The 16,414-nt window shown below is 42.8% G+C and overlaps 1 protein-coding gene across 4 annotated transcripts in view; it reads left to right on the forward strand.

Annotated features, from left to right (window-relative positions):
* The window catches only part of SIK3 (SIK family kinase 3), a 281,667-nt gene that overhangs the window by 254,021 nt on the left and 11,232 nt on the right, over nt 1–16,414 (forward strand). For all 4 annotated transcript variants that reach the window (XM_040327664.1, XM_040327667.1, XM_040327665.1 and 1 more), the window contains exons 21-23: nt 1,542–2,323; nt 13,533–13,699; nt 13,971–14,106. In XM_040327664.1, the coding sequence (XP_040183598.1) occupies nt 1,542–2,323; nt 13,533–13,699; nt 13,971–14,106 (1,085 nt within the window). The remainder of the gene's footprint in view (nt 1–1,541; nt 2,324–13,532; nt 13,700–13,970; nt 14,107–16,414) is intronic.

The raw sequence follows: 16,414 nt of genomic DNA on the forward strand, positions 1-16,414 counted from the left end.
ATCTCATATTTAAGAGGACCTGTCATGCTTTTTTCTATTACAAGGGATGTTTACATTCCTTGTAATAGGAATAAAAGTGATAATTTTTTTTTTTTTTTATTTCAGTGTAAAAAATAATAAAATTAATAAAAATACATAAGAAAACCAAAAATTTTTTTTTTTAAAGCGCCCCGTCCCGACGAGCTCGCGCGCAGAAGTGAACGCATACGAGAGTAGCGCCGCCATATGAAAACGGTATTCAAACCACACAAGTGAGGTATCGCCGCGATCGTTAGAGCGAGAGCAATAATTATAGCCCTAGAGCTACTCTGTAGCTCAAAAAATGCAACCTATAGAATTTTTTAAACGTCGCCTATCAAGATTTTTAAGGGTAAAAGTTTGACGCCATGCCACGAGCAGGCGCAATTTTAAAGCGTGACATGTTGGGTATCATTTTACTCAGCGTAACATTATCTTTCACAATATATAAAAAAATTGGGCCAAATTTATTGTTGTCTTATTTTTTAATTCAAAAAAGTAATTTTTTTCCAAAAAAAGTGCGCTTGTAAGACCGCTGCGAAAATACGGTGTGACAAAAAGTATTGCGATGACCGCCATTTTATTCTCTAGGGTGTTAGAAAAAAATATATATAATTTTTGGGGGTTTTAAGTAATTTTCTAGCAAAAAAAACTGTTTTAGTCTTGTAAATCCCGAATCTGAAAAACGAGCTTGGGGCTTAAGTGGTTAAAGTGGTTCTAAAGTCATAATATTTTTTGCCTTAATGTTTTCCTTGCATTAAGGTATAAAATGTTCCAGTAGCAGTATGGACACCCCCAAACCCCCACTGCAGTCAGTCAAATGTGAACATAGAGCGCCGATGTGGGACCCATGATGATGAGGATTGGGGCTGCTCTGTGCAAAAATCATTGCACAGAGCCAGGTACGTATAACATGTTTGTTGTTTTTACCGTTTTTAAACTTTACCTCATCTGTGTCCTGTGATGTACTCTAAGAAAAACACACTTAAAACAAAAATTCACATTTTTGTTGGTATACCTTTTTAGATGCATGTAAAGCCACTCTACTGTACCTATGCAAAGTGTAAGGAACTCTAAACTATCTGGAAAAATGCAAACCAAATGTTATATATATATATATATATATATATATGTGTGTGTGTGTGTGTGTGTGTGTATATATATATATATATATATATATATATATATATATATATATATATATATATATATATATATATATATATATATATATATATATACACACACATACATTAAAAAAAAGAGACCAGGTATGCCTGGTTGTCCCTAAAGCTCCAGGAACACACGAGAGGTACAAACTTACTCAAGCCAGTTGAAGACACCTCTATCTGTTCAAATCCAGCTAAGCAAAATTGGCAGCTACTTATTGGTTTTTTTAATTAATAAAAGGACAGAATGTCTGGAGTGTTCCTATAATTAATGACTGAAGTTAATATAATTAATTATTTTATGCAGAACTGATATAGTAATACATTTGTTTTGTTTTTTTCTTCTTCTTTCAGTCTGAATGTGGGTCGTTTCTCTCCTTCAACAAACTATGACCAGACTCACTTGCACCCCCATGTGTTTTCTGATCAGCAACGGGCTCCCCCCACAAGCTACACTACACAAGGAAGCGCGGGGTACACCCCATCTGGTAGCACTGGTTATCAGGTTTTGAAAGTTCCTCAGCTAGAACAGTATCCTTCATTCCCACAAACCCCCCAACAGAACTACACTGCATCTGCTCTTCAGCAGGCCTTGCTCTCACCCACACCTAGCACATATACGAGGCACCACCAGCAACTTCCGCACATGCTTCAGGGTCTGTTGTCCCCACGACACTCTCTGACCGGCCATGCAGATTCACGCCTGCCTCCTGCTGACTTTATGCAGCTTATTAAACAGCACCAGCAACAGCAACAGGAGTTGAATGAACTGTTCAACCATCACCTGAGTCAAGGAGACGCAGGCAACCTTTCCTTCCAGAGTCCCCCTGAAACTTATCACAATCTTCTTCAGATTCGAGCACAAGAATGTATGCATCAAGCAACGCCTACTCCTCCACCGCCCAGATTCCACCCATCTTTACTACATTCAGAGAGCATGGAGGAGGACTGTACTGGAGAAGGACATAGGATGGGTGAAGGGGAGACAGTCAGAGGAATAAGCAAGCCCCATCAAGAGACTGGGCATGGGGATTCAGAAACTCTTCTAGGGACACTGACGCTCCGAGAGCATGAGCTGGGGACACAACAGTATCAGCCACATAATTCGTACAGTGGGACCAAGATGACCAGCAGAGGTAATCAGAAAGGGATACATAGTACCCACTATCTGTTACCCGGATATTTAAAGTCAATGTAAATTCTAATTGGATGATGTTTAACTCACTACAGTTCTCGGGCCTTCTTCATACGGGGCATACTATAGAGCAAGGGCGTCAAACTCAATTTCATCGTGGGCCGCATCAGCATTATGATGGCCTTTAAAAGGGCCGGTTGTATCTGTAAGATTAGATGTCCAAAGCATCCCCTCCCCTTACATTAGATGTCAAGAGCCACCCCATCATCAGAAGTTGAGTCTCCCACCCTCCCTTACATCACAGTGTACCCCCTTTCCTTATGCTGCTGGATGCATTGCTTGAAAGCAGAAAGTAGGGGTCTGAAGGAGGACCAGAGGAGGGCTGGAGCTCTTTGGCAGCTGTAGAAGAGGTGCAAGGGCCACATGGAATGGCCTGGAGGGCCAGATTCGGCCTGCGGGCCTTGTGTTTGACACTTGTGCTATAGAGTATGCCCATGTTTACCCACACGAAAATATACAGGTTTTCCTTGCATACCCGTGCAGGCAGTCTAATTTATGTCAGTTGGATTACAGCGGCTTCCTCGGATACAGCCGATGCTCGCCATTAGTGGGTGTCCCTGAATTGACCTGCACGGATTTCAGCCAATGTATCCCAGTTGACATCAGTGGGACTGCCTGCACAGGGATGAACAGCTGTGCATGTGAACACGATCTGCGCACATGCGTTTGTTATACTACACCCTGTGTGAAGGAGGCATGAAAGATAAACATTTAAAAAAAAAAATGTTTTCACCCTTTCATCTGTTTTCAGTGCTGTAGATTTCCTTTAGTCTCTTCATCTCTGAACATCACTGATAATTGCGTGGAATTTTTCAGGGTGAAATTCCTGATGGGGATAAAAGAGGGCCATGCATTCTGTGGTCACTATTTTCCATGGGGATTGTCAGTGAGGGGGTGACTGATGCCTGAACAAGGATCTATAGGGCAGGATTAAAGTGGTTCTAAAGCAGGCATATGGGATTAGCGGACCTCCAGCTGTTGCAAAACTACAAGTCCCATCATGCTTCTGCCTCTGGGTGTCATCCTTTTGGCTGTCAGAGTCTTGCTATGCCTCATGGGAATTGTAGTTCTGCAACAGCTGGAGGTCCGCTAATCGTATATCCCTGTTCTAAAGCCTCAAGATTTTTACCTTAATGCATTCTCTGCGCCAAGGTCAAAAAATGTCTTTGTCTAGGACCGATCTTCCGCCTCCCTTCCCTTATACTTAGTCAAGTGATGTGCAGAGGAGCAGCGTTTCACTCTGCTCTCCCTTTTCACAGGGCAGATTGTTGGCTGCAGGAGCTCCTGCTGCGGTCAATCAAATCATATGATAAGGGGGCAGGGCAAAGCCCAGCTGTCTATGGATGCAGTCAGCGGGGCTCGGGAGCAAGCCTGTACGGGTACCCACCTAGCAAGCGGATTGCTAGGGGGAATACTTTGAGGGGAGGAGCCAGGTGTGTCGGCATGGAACCTGAGAAGAGGATAATCTGGGAGGATGGTTTTGCACAGAACAGGTAAGTATCACATGTTTATTAAAAAAACTAATAATCCCAAACCTTTAAGTGTTCTTTTTCAAAACCTACAGATTTAAACCTATGTGCGATGTATGGCTGCTCCCACCTCCTCAGCCTACTAGGGCTATAGGGAAACTTTGGTGCTTGGTTCAGTGCTTTGGTGCTAGAAAATTACTTAGAACCCAAATGCCATTCTTTTGGAAAAAATATATTTTAATGAATTTAAACAAAATATATACCCATTTTTTAATAAAATGTGAAAGATGATGTTATGATGAGTAATTGGATACCGAACATGTCATGCTTTAAAATTGCGCACACTTGTGGAATGGCGACAAACTTTGGTACTTCAAAATCCCCATAGGCAGAGTACCTGTTTAGCGTTACAGAGGAGGTCTTGCACTAGAATTTTTGCTCTCGCTCTAAAACTTGCGGTGATACCTCACATGTGTGATGCAAACACCTGCTGCATTAGGGGCGCATTACATTTCGTTTTTTCTTCTTTTTTATTTTTTTTTTCACTTTTATTTCTATTACAAGGATTGTAATAATCTCTTGTAATAGAAATAAGGATTACAAGTCCTCTTTATGGAGAGATCTGGGGTCAAAAAGACCTTTAACCACTTAACGCCCGCCGCACGCCTATTTACGTCCACAGAATGGCACGTACAGGCAGATGGGCGTATATGTACGTCCCTGCCGTCTAGCGGGTCGGGGGTCCGATTGGGACCCCCTCCGCTGCATGTGGCGGGCGGGTTACCTCGGGGAGCGATCCGGGACAACGGCGCAGCTATTCGTTTATAGTCGCGATCGCTCCCCGGAGCTGAAGAACGGGGAGAGCCGTGTGTAAACACGGCTTCCCCGTGCTTCACTGTGGCGGCTGCATCGATCGAGTGATCCCTTATATAGGGAGACTCGATCGATGATGTCAGTCCTACATCCACACCCCCCTACAGTTGTAAACACACACTAGGTGAACCCTAACCCCTACAGCGCCCCCTGTGGTTAACTCCCAAACTGCAACTGTCATTTTCACAATAAACAATGCAATTTAAATGCATTTTTTTGCTGTGAAAATGACAATGGTCCCAAAAATGTGTCAAAATTGTCCGAAGTGTCCGCCATAATGTCGCAGTCACGAAAAAAATCGCTGATCGGCGCCAATAGTAGTAAAAAAAAAAAAAGAATTAATAAAAATGCAATAAAACTATCCCCTATTTTGTAAGCGCTATAAATTTTGCGCAAACCAATCGATAAACACTTATTGCGACTTTTTTTTTACCAAAAATAGGTAGAAGAATAAGTATCGACCTAAACTGAGGGGGAAAAAAATGTTTTATATAGGTTTTTGGGGGATATTTATTATAGCAAAAAGTAAAAAATATTGCATTTTTTTTCAAAATTGGCGCTCTATTTTTGTTTAAAGCGCAAAAAATAAAAACCGCAGAGGTGATCAAATACCACCAAAAGAAAGCTCTATTTGTGGGGAAAAAAGGACGCCAATTTTGTTTGGGAGCCACGTCGCACGACCGCACAATTGTCTGTTAAAGCGACGCAGTGCCTAATCGCAAAACCTGGCCTGGGCATTTAGCAACAAAATGGTCCGGGGCTTAAGTGGTTAAAAGCAAAAGATCTAAAAAAATCTGTTTGATCTTTTTGCTTTAAAAAGCATTCCATTTCACATGCCACTCTGAAAGCTTTCATGTGGAAGCCAGCCACTGGCTGCAAAACGTGGTACATTTTCAGCCATAATCCCGGTAAGCCACTTGCCAGCCACAAGGTATATATACGTATTGCGCTCTGCAAGTGGTTAAAGTACTTTTGCATTGATATGAATGTTGAACAAGTTGAGTGTGTGAAGGGAAATGTACAATGTTTTTGTAACCATTGTGAATGAGTTTTTTGGCTTGTGAGAATGGGCAGTTATCTGTTTGCTTCACATAAGATCATATGAATATTTCATGTATTTTAGGATTATTTCCCTGTAAAAACTGGGCTCTTAGTTTGTAAATGATGTCGGAAGCTCCAGCAGACTTGAAACTGTCACTCAATTGACACTCTATAGTATTCTGCTTATTCCTCCCTCTGACTACTGCATTCAAGGATATGTAAGGAGGGGGATGGGTGGAGGAGCTTGGCCAGCACAGACAGTAACTAGACACAATCGGTAGAGGAAAGGGCCCTGACAAGGCTGGAGAAAAGGGAAGCTGAACTCCCTTTAGGGAGTCAGTTTTTCCTGGCCTCTTCTCTGAGTGGTTGAATTCCATTGCAATTAAATAAATTGTTTATGGAAAGCAAAAAACACACTCTAAGCTACCTAAATACTTGATCTTTTTGGGTTTTACCCTCCCTTTTTAAAGGCCAAGTTACATTTTTTAAGAAAATACTCCATGCAGTTATGGGGTACCAGTGTGATAAAAATGACTGTACATATTTGAAAATATTGCACTTTAACCACTTGCCGCCTGCCATATAGCAAAATGACGGCGGCAAAATGGTTTCAATAGCCTGACATGACGTCTTCAGGATATTGAGCACCCGGGGGCGCGCATTGTGGCGATCGTTGTAGCGGGGTGTCAGACTGACACCCCGCAACATCGATCTAGGTAAAGAGTCTCTGACGGAGACTCTTTACCACGTGATCAGCTGTGTCCAATCACGGCTGATCACGATGTAAGCAAGAAAAGCCGGTGATCGGCTTTTCCTCACTCACGTCTGTCAGACGCAAGAAGAGGAGAGCTGATCAGCTGCTCCTCTAACAGGGGGGTTTGTGCTGATCATGAGCGCAGACCCCCCCCCTGAGGATGCCCACACTGGACCACCAGACCCTCAGGGATGCCCACCACCAGGTATGCCACCCTAGACCACCAGGGATGCCAATCAGAAATGCATAATGGATGCCAATCAGTGCCCACAATGGGCATCACTGATTGGCAGGCATTATTGTTTGGCACTGATTGGCATCCATTAGTACAACACATTACACTACATCATGCCGCCTATCAGTGCCCATCATGCCGCCTATCAGTGCCCATCATGCCGCCTATCAGTGCCCATCATGCCGCCTATCAGTGCCCATCATGCCGCCTATCAGTGCCCATCATGCCGCCTATCAGTGCCCATCATGCCGCCTATCAGTGCCCATCATGCCGCCTATCAGTGCCCATCATGCCGCCTATCAGTGCCCATCATGCCGCCTATCAGTGCCCATCATGCCGCCTATCTTTGCCCGATCCGTGATGCATATCAGTGCTGCATATTAGTACCCATCAATGCCACCTCATCAGTCCCGCTTCATCAGTGAAGGAGATAACTTATTTACAACGTTTTGTAACTGAAACAAGAATTTTTTTTTTTATTCAAAATTTTCGGTCTTTTTTTTATTTAGCAGAAAATAAAAATCCCAGAGGTGATCAAATACCATCAAAAGAAAGCTCTATTTGTGGGAACAAAATGCTAAAATGTTGTTTGGGTATAGTGTAGCATGGCCGCGCAATTGTCATTCAAAGTGCAACAGCGCTGAAAATTGGTCTGGGCAGAAAGGTGTACAAGTGCCCAGTATTGAAGTGGTTAAATGCCATACCAGTAGGCCATTATCCGCAGCCACAGAGCCTGCCTAAAAAAACTCCCATTGTAAAAGTCGCCATGTCCCTTCCAAGATGTGACGCTCCATATGTTGAGAGTGCAATACACACTCTCCCTCGCCCTGAAGCAGTAGCACTGAGTTAAAGGATTTTATACGAAGCCCAATATTTCAAAGTTGCACATTGTTGTAACACAAGGGACCTTGACTGAAAGTGTAGATTTTGCTTTTACGTTGGTCTTGGGGGTCTTTTAAAGTGTATGTAAACCCAAGAACAAAAATGTAATACATTTCAGAATGCCAGGCCTTCAGTGTGGTGGCTGCATTAGTTATTCTTTTCATGCAAATAGTTTATTTTTACCTGGTGATCCTGCCAGTAACACATTTCCTGGGCAGAGTGGCAATGATTACTGTGTCTGTGTAAGGGCAGCATTGACATTTAACCTGGGCTGATGATATTGTTTGCGGTAATGATGCACAGTTCACTGGAAATGACAAGCTCCCTAGATTTCTAGGTGGACCAACAGGTATTTTTGCATCTATCAAAGATGATATGTCAAGGTGCTTCCAATGGAATAAGAGAAGTTGGGACTATTGGAGTTTATGGAAACTTTAGGAAACCTTTCATGAGATGCATGCAGGCTACTATCTCTTTCTGAAATGCCTGCTTGTTGGATTGATGTTTTGGCAATGATACATTTGTGAGTACAGCCCAAGTATACAGATTTATTTCTGGCTTAAATTTGTGTTGCTTCTTTAGGTCTTTCACATAGAAATAGTGAAGATAGATAAAGCCAGCCAATCAGCATTTTCAGAAAGGTTAGCAATGGCAGCCATCATTTTTCTCCTATTGGGGTTCTATTCTTATGCACTGTATTCCAGCTGCCTCCAAGCAAAGTCGAATGCAAACGTTACCCATCCTATCATACATAAAATATTTGCAAGTTACAGAAGACCTATCTCTAGACTACGTCTCTTCAGGATTGGCAGCTTAATGCTCCATCACTATCACTACCACCTTCTTGGGCACTTCAGACCAGTATCTTCTTACTTTGGTCATTGTGAGGTCACTGATGATAATGCAACTCATACGTGTGCATGCTGAACTTATATTATCCTGGCACTCTGTGCCACGTTTGACATCCCACAGATGCCAGGAATGGGCTGAGCATGTATGTTGCAATGTGCATGCACTTATCTTTTTTTAAGACTTCAGCTCCACTTTGTTATAGAATCCTAAGATACAATGTAGAACAGAATGTGTACTATGGTCAGGAGATAGCGTTAGGAATTTCAGATCGTTGAGTCTTTACATCAGAGCTTTATGATCCTTATAATACTGGTTGCATCATTCTTCAGTCCAGAGAAAATGCTCTCTTTTTTTTTTTTTTTTTGGGCACTTGCAGATTTTATGGTGGTTTCTACAATACTGTGAGATAAAATGTCTGCTGTAAAGTGTCATATTTCCCAATGTAAAATGTAATAATGCAAAACATGTTACATCCTTATTATTATCCTTTAACCCAGGGGTCCTCAAACATTTTAAACAGGGGGCCAGTAGACTGTTGGTGTTGGACTATAGTTTGAAAAAATTATGTACGACTTCCTATGCACACTGCACATATCTTACAGACAGATTCCCCCCATCAGACTCCTCTCCATGACAGACCCCCCACCCCCATCATACTCCTCTCCATGACAGACCCCCCCACCCCCATCACAGACTCCTCTCCATGACAGACCCCCATCACAGACTCCTCTCCATGAAAGACCCCCATCACATACTTTTCACCACCACAGACTTTTCTCCATCACAGACCCCCCACCCCAATCACAGATCTCCACACCCCTATCACAGACTCCTCTCCATCATAGATCCCTCTCCAATTAAAGATACCCCTCGATCAGAGTCCTCTCCATCACAGATCCACCTAACACAGACTCCTCTCCATAAGACACCCCCCCTTTCATCCCAGAATCCTCTCCATCATAGAGCCTCCATCACAGACTCCTCCCCATCACAGATCCCCCCCCCCCATCACAGACTCCTCTCCATCATAGATTTCCCCCCCCATCACCGATTCCCCCTCCCTACCATCACCGATTCCCCCTCCCTACCATCACCGATTCCCCCTCCCTACCATCACCGACTTCCTCTAGGGCGATCAATGAGTGCTTTGCCTCCTACTACTCTGAACTCTATTCTACCCAGGTTGACTACTCATCAGAAGACCTTCATATCTACCTCTCAGATGTTGACGTCCCAGTCCTGACTGATACCTATAGAGACCAACTTGACTCCCCTATTACCCTTAAGAGCCAGCAGGCCATCTCCTCACTTGAGGCAGGGAAAACACCAGGCCCAGATGAGTTCCCCACGGAATTGTATACAACATATGCTGAGCACATGACCTCCATGCTTCTGATCTTGCTGAGAGATGGGGCCTTGCTTTCCTCCATGTCAGAAGCAGTAATAGTAGAACTGTGCAAATCCTATTGCCCGATCTCCTTGATCAACATGGTTGTTTCAGGGTTTTTACGTGGGTGGTGAAAGGTGTAAATGTGTAATACCTTCTCTTGTGTCATTTCTGTCTTGCATCATTCCAAAACGAAATTGGCTTATTGGAAGACTACAGAGGAAGGGCTATAGGAGGGTATTATGAAGGTCTTTCTTCATATGACTCGCTTCACAGAGGGCTCTGGGAGGGTGGGATCTGAGGGGCAGGACTGAATTCCAATTGTGATCTGTTCAATCCTGCCCAGCAGCAGCACAGCTAGCTATCAGAACAGGTTGTGTATGAATAATTCTGTGATCTGTGAGGCAGGATTTGGGAGTTTTGGACCTTTCCTGTAGGTGTGACTGGGCAGGATTGAATGCCAATTGGGATGTATTCAATCCCCTTCACCATTGGAGCTGTGGAAGAAGTTGCATAATTTGCAGAGTCTGAAAGACTACAGAGGGAAGTGTTATAGACTCTCGCTGCCACAGAAAGTGGCTGTGGAAGGGGCAGAGTCTATAGGCAGGACATGCAGAGTGTCACACTGAGGACAAGAGGGCACTCTTTACGTCTAGAGGAAAAAAGATTTCACCTCCAAATACGGAAAGGTTTTTTCACAGTAAGAGCTGTGAAAATGTGGAACAGACTCCCTCCAGAGGTGGTTCTGGCCAGCTCAGTAGATTGCTTTAAGAAAGGCCTGGATTCTTTCCTAAATGTACAGAATATAACTGAGTACTAAGATTTGTAGGTAAAGTTGATCCAGGGTAAATCCGATTGCCTCTCGGGGGATCAGGAAGGAATTTTTTCCCCTGCTGTAGCAAATTGGATCATGCTCTGCTGGGGTTTTTTGCCTTCCTCTGGATCAACTGTGGGTATGGAGTTGGGTGTATGGGATTGTACTGTGTTTTTTATTTTGTTTGTTTATTTTTTGTGGTTGAACTGGATGGACTTGTGTCTTTTTTCAACCTGACTAACTATGTTACTATGTCACATGATACAAATCATCTACTAAACCCTGAATCTGCAGACAACAGAGCAACACGGTACAGCGGTATGATCTATGCTGAGTTTGATCATTCCATTCAGTTCTTGTGAAAAGAAAGTTGACATTTAGCTTTAAGTTCCAGTGCTGTCTTCAAGCCTTCAGCTGTTAGTAGTTCTTTACCTCATTGAGGATTCTGCATTGTGCCTTGGGAGTCTTTGTGTGTGTGCCCACTTCTAGGAAGAGTAGCCACAGTACTGAACTGGCTCAGTTTATAGACCATTTGTCTTACTGTAGATTGATGGATGTCTAAACACTTTGAGATTGTTTTGTATCCCTCTCCAGTCTTATGCAGATCAGCTACTCTTGATCACGTGTCTTCAGAGAGCTCCTTTTTGCAATGCATGCTTTACATCAGCTGATGCTTCTTTTGAACAGCAATCCTAAAATGTTTGAATGTCTTATCAATCAAAGTAGCTCTACAACACCTCCAAATTCATTTCAATAATTGGACTCCAGGTGTGCAAACTACTGACACTAATTAGCTTTTGATGACATAATTCCTCTACGGGTTCACTTTTTTCTCCAGCACTGTGACAGTTTAAAGCAATTGTAAACCACTAATGTTCGGGAAAAAAAAGAAATGCTCACCTTGGAACGAAGCCCTCCAGCGTTGTAAAGTAACTTCTGAGAAAGCTGACGTGTCTCGTCTGACTTCTGGTTTCGCGAGCTCCAGCTATGTGTTTGGCCAGAGCCACGATAATGTCACTCACGTGCATAAGCACGGGAGCCGCTGTTTTCAACAAGGGCTCTGAATGTACCCGGCACTGTAAGCTGGATCTTCAGAGCGCATGCGCTGATGATGTCATGCACTCTGGATATTAAGTTTAGGAGATATTCACAGTACCTACAGCAGGGGTTGACAAATTTGCTTGGAATCTAGGAGCCAGCTAAAAAAGTTAGGAGCCAGAAAACGCACCCCGTCCCGACGAGCTTGCACGCAGAAGCGGACACATACGTGAGCAGCGCCCGCATATGTAAACGGTGTTCAAACCACACATGTAAGGTATCGCCGCGATTGGTAGAGCGAGAGCAATAATTCTAGCCCTATACCTCCTCTGTAACTCAAAACATGCAACCTGTAGATTTTTTTAAACGTCGCCTATGGAGATTTTAAAGGGTAAAAGTTTGACGCCATTCCACGAGCGGACGTAATTTTGAAGCGTGACATGTTGGGTATCAATTTAAAGGGTAAAAGTTTGACGCCATTCCACGAGCGGACGTAATTTTGAAGCGTGACATGTTGGGTATCAATTTACTCGGCGTAACATTATCTTTCATAATATTAAAAAAAATGGGGATAACTTTACTGTTGTCTTATTTTTTAATTAAAAAAAGTAATTTTTTCCCCAAAAAAGTGCGATTGCAAGACTGCTGCGCAAATACGGCGTGACAGAAAGTATTGCAACGATCGCCATTTTATTCTCTAGGGTGTTAGGATAAAAAATATATATAATGTTTGGGGATTTGTCGAGCCCTGACCTACAGGTAAGCCTTTTTTATAGGCTTACTTGTAGGTACAAGTGGTAGTACAGAGTTTATCAGCACTTTAATAAAGACACGAGAAATTAGAAATGTTTGTGTGATCAGCTTAAGCACATTGTGTTTGTCCATTGTTGTGAATTGGATTAAGATTTAGATCACATTTTATGGCAAAAAAAAAAAACTGTTAATTCAAAGGGGTTCACATTAGAGCTGCACGATTCTGGTCAAAATGAGAATCACGATTCTTTTGCTTAGACTAAAGATCACGATTCTCAAAAACTGAATGCCAGAACCCCCCCCCCCCAATAAATTAAATAAATCTGTGATTTGTCTGGAAATATGAATATATAAAAAAAGAGACCAGTGATATGTCTAATGTTAAAGGCCATATAACTCCTATGAAAAAAGCAGAATCAAACTTTGATTCTGCTTTTTTCATAGGAGTTATATGGTATTTAACATTATAGACATATCACTGGTCTCTTTTTTTATACATCAGAAGCAGTACCGCCGGCAACCACTGGGTGGCGCATGGATACACACTACAGTTGCACAGAACTGTGAGAGAAGCCATCCAGCGGCGCAGGCTGCTGACGTCGGTTCCGATATCGGCGCCATTTGCATTCCACGCTGGTTACGTGGAACCGGCGTGACACAAAGGAATCGCAGGTCATCCTGTGGGGAGATCGCAGGCGGGGAGAATCGAGATCGCGATTCTCTCTGCGATTAATTGTGCAGCTCTAGTTCACATATAAGCTCCAGTACTTTCTGGTAGTGTGGAAAGTTTCCTGCTCAAACTCCAGATTTAAAACTTTGGACTAGCAGAAAAAGTGAAGAGGTTGCTTCCTTGGAAACCTCAATTATTGGCACAATACTTCCTCACAGCAATACACTGGATTTTGCTACCATTAAGAGTAAAATGGCAAACCCTTATAGTGGAATGCGGCACCTCTGCAATCATTTATACCAAATTATATGTATTTAAGGTTTCATGGCTACAATCCAGCAAGTATATGTACTAATCAACTTCTTTTTGTTTTTTATTTAAGAACCAGGAGCTGTGGTGAACTGCATGGAAAAAGTTTCTACTCCTAATGCCATGGACGTTCCAGACCATAATGGTGTCCCTTACTCTCCCAGGTCATCAGTTAGTGAGCATGCCCGTTCCAGGATGTTGCAGCGACACCACACCATCCAAACTAGTGATGATGCCTATGTATGTATTTCACTAGTATTACATGGGGGGCTCTATACATATATTTTCCTGAAGGAACAGTTTGGAAACAAAAGGGATTTTCTAGTGTGAGGCAATTCGTGAATATTAATGTTTTTGTATCATTATTTAGTGGTCTTTTGTGCTACCTTTCCCTTGCTATTGTGTGGGGTGTTTGAGTTAGACATGTGGTTAAGGAATGGCTTGTCTATTGTGAAGCCGCCATCTTTTAGATGCATTGTCGTTTTACTTTCTTCACCATCTGTTCTTCCAGGTGCAGCTGGACAATTTGGCTGGTATGAGTTTAATGGCGGGCAAGGCTCTAAGCTCTGCACGCATGGCAGATGCAGTTTTGAGCCAATCTTCACTTATGGGAAGTCAGCAGCTCCAGGATGGCGAGGAGAGTGAAGGTGAGCAGACAATAGGTGCCTCTTATTTATTGTTTTTTGTTTTATAGTCCCTGTTTCCCGGAATTCTCCACTGTATGTGTTGCTTCTTGCATTCACCTACACCATTGTGTTACTTTATTCTTTTTGAATTCTAAGCTTCTTCATCAGTCGTATTTACTTGTTGCCACCTTTGTAACACACGTATGCAGCGTGTGGAGGAAAAAAGTCCACCCTTTTGCTACTGCCATAGGCGGGCACACCCTAATGACCCCATGCCTTGCAGATTCCTGCTTCTGCTAGGGCCCCCGTATCACCCCCCCCCCCCCCCCATCTTACCCCGCAGTGCTGTCGGCCTCCCTTCGCTCCTCTTTTTATGGCTACTGCAGGGCATATTTCAGAATGGAGAGCGGGGGAAAAAGGCTGGTAATTGTCATTTATAGGCCCCTTTCTTTTCTGATCGGTATCGATCACCCACTGTGTTCATTCATAACTGAAGCACAGTGAAATAAATTTATATATAGATATATTTCATATTATGCTTGTTTGTTCATGAACAGGAAGTTGCTCAACACAAAGCAACTTCATTCACTGTCCAGTGCAGAGAAAGGGACTGGGTATTGCTCTCAGACCCTTACCCTGTTTGAAAAGTTTAGACCATTGTTATTTCACCAAAGCTCCCCAATGGTACTTCTAAAAAAAATTGTAAAATAAAAATTATAAAAAAATTATTAAAATTTGTTTGGAAAATATAATCTAAAAATGTAATAAAATAAAAACTACTGACACCATCCTCTGCCCTACTGACTGACACCAACCTCTTAACTACTGACACTGTCCACTGCCCTACTGACACCGTCCATGTTTTATTACATTTTAAAATGTATTTGAGTGTATGTGTCTCTGTGTGTTTATGTATACAGTACAGACCAAAAGTTTGAAAATAAAGAAAACTCTTTGAATGAGAAGGTGTGTCCAAACTTTTGGTCTGTACTGTATATGTTTGAGCTTTGGGGGGGGGGGGGGGGGCACACCCTAATGCAATAAGCTGTGCAGACTTATGGCTACCACATGTATGTCACTGAGCAGCCGATGTTTCAAGACGGCTCACTCCCAACTAGCGTTCGGTAGCCGGCGGGACGGGCTTCCAATTATGTAAACACTGTAACAAACAATCACTGTGGACACTTGATCACTGATTCATCCTGCTTCCTAAACTTTTAAGGGTTTAAAAATGAATGATTTAAAAAAAAAAAAAAATTTAAAATCTGATTTTATTTTTATGAAATTTATTTTAATAAAATGCTTTTAGATTAAAAGATAATTCTAAAGATAGTTTTCTATTTAAGATACATTAATAATTGAGTTTATTCAGCATAAAATGGAGCTTAGTCATGTAGCGTGAGGCTGTATATTCTGCAATATTTAAGTGTTTTGGTAAACTCATTCAATGAATCCAAGCTCTGTAAGTTGAGATAACATGCACTGCATTGATGCATTCACATAATTTCACAGCAACCATGAGATAAAAAAAAGTTCAGAAATATTCCTTAATCCCATTGTTTTGCAAATCTATGTACACTACAAACTGATTGAATCGATTCTGATATCGCTGTTTTACTAACCTGACAACTTAGGCCCCATGCACACGAGACGCAGACGCAAACTCATCTAACATGTTTTCAAACGCAAAAACCGGCGTTTAAAACGCCCGTTTTGCAGCGAATTTCGCTGCGTTTTACCGCGTTCGCGTTTATAAGTGTTTAGTTAAGAAACATCATAAGACCCCCCCCTAAGCTCAAAAAACAGTATTATTTAACCATTTTAGCCATTTTGTGAGACCAGAGTGAGTAGCAGCTGAGAGAGCAGCAGTGTACTTGTATTTAGCGTGTCACTTGCCACATCACCTGCCACAAGCTGCGGATTGTCCACTTGCTACTCCATCTGCCACGTCACCTGGCCACGCCACCTGCCACAAGTTGTGGATTGTCCACTGACCACGTCACCTGCCATGTCACCTGGCCACGTCACCTTCCACAAGTTGTGGATTATCCACTTGCCAAATCACCTGGCCACGTCACCTGCCACAAGTTGTGGATTGTCCACTTGCCACGTCACCTGACCACGACACCTGCCACAAGTTGTGGATTGTCCACTGACCACGTCACCTGGCCATGTCACCTGGCCAAGTCACCTGCCACAAGTTGTGGATTATCCACTTGCCAAATCACCTGGCCACGTCACCTGCCACAAGTTGCGGATTGTCCACTTGCCACGTCACCTGGCCATGTCACCCGGCCACGTCACCTGCCACAAGTTGTGGATTGTTCAC

This window comes from Rana temporaria, chromosome 10 (genome assembly GCF_905171775.1).
Source record: "Rana temporaria chromosome 10, aRanTem1.1, whole genome shotgun sequence".
Lineage (NCBI taxonomy): Eukaryota > Metazoa > Chordata > Amphibia > Anura > Ranidae > Rana > Rana temporaria.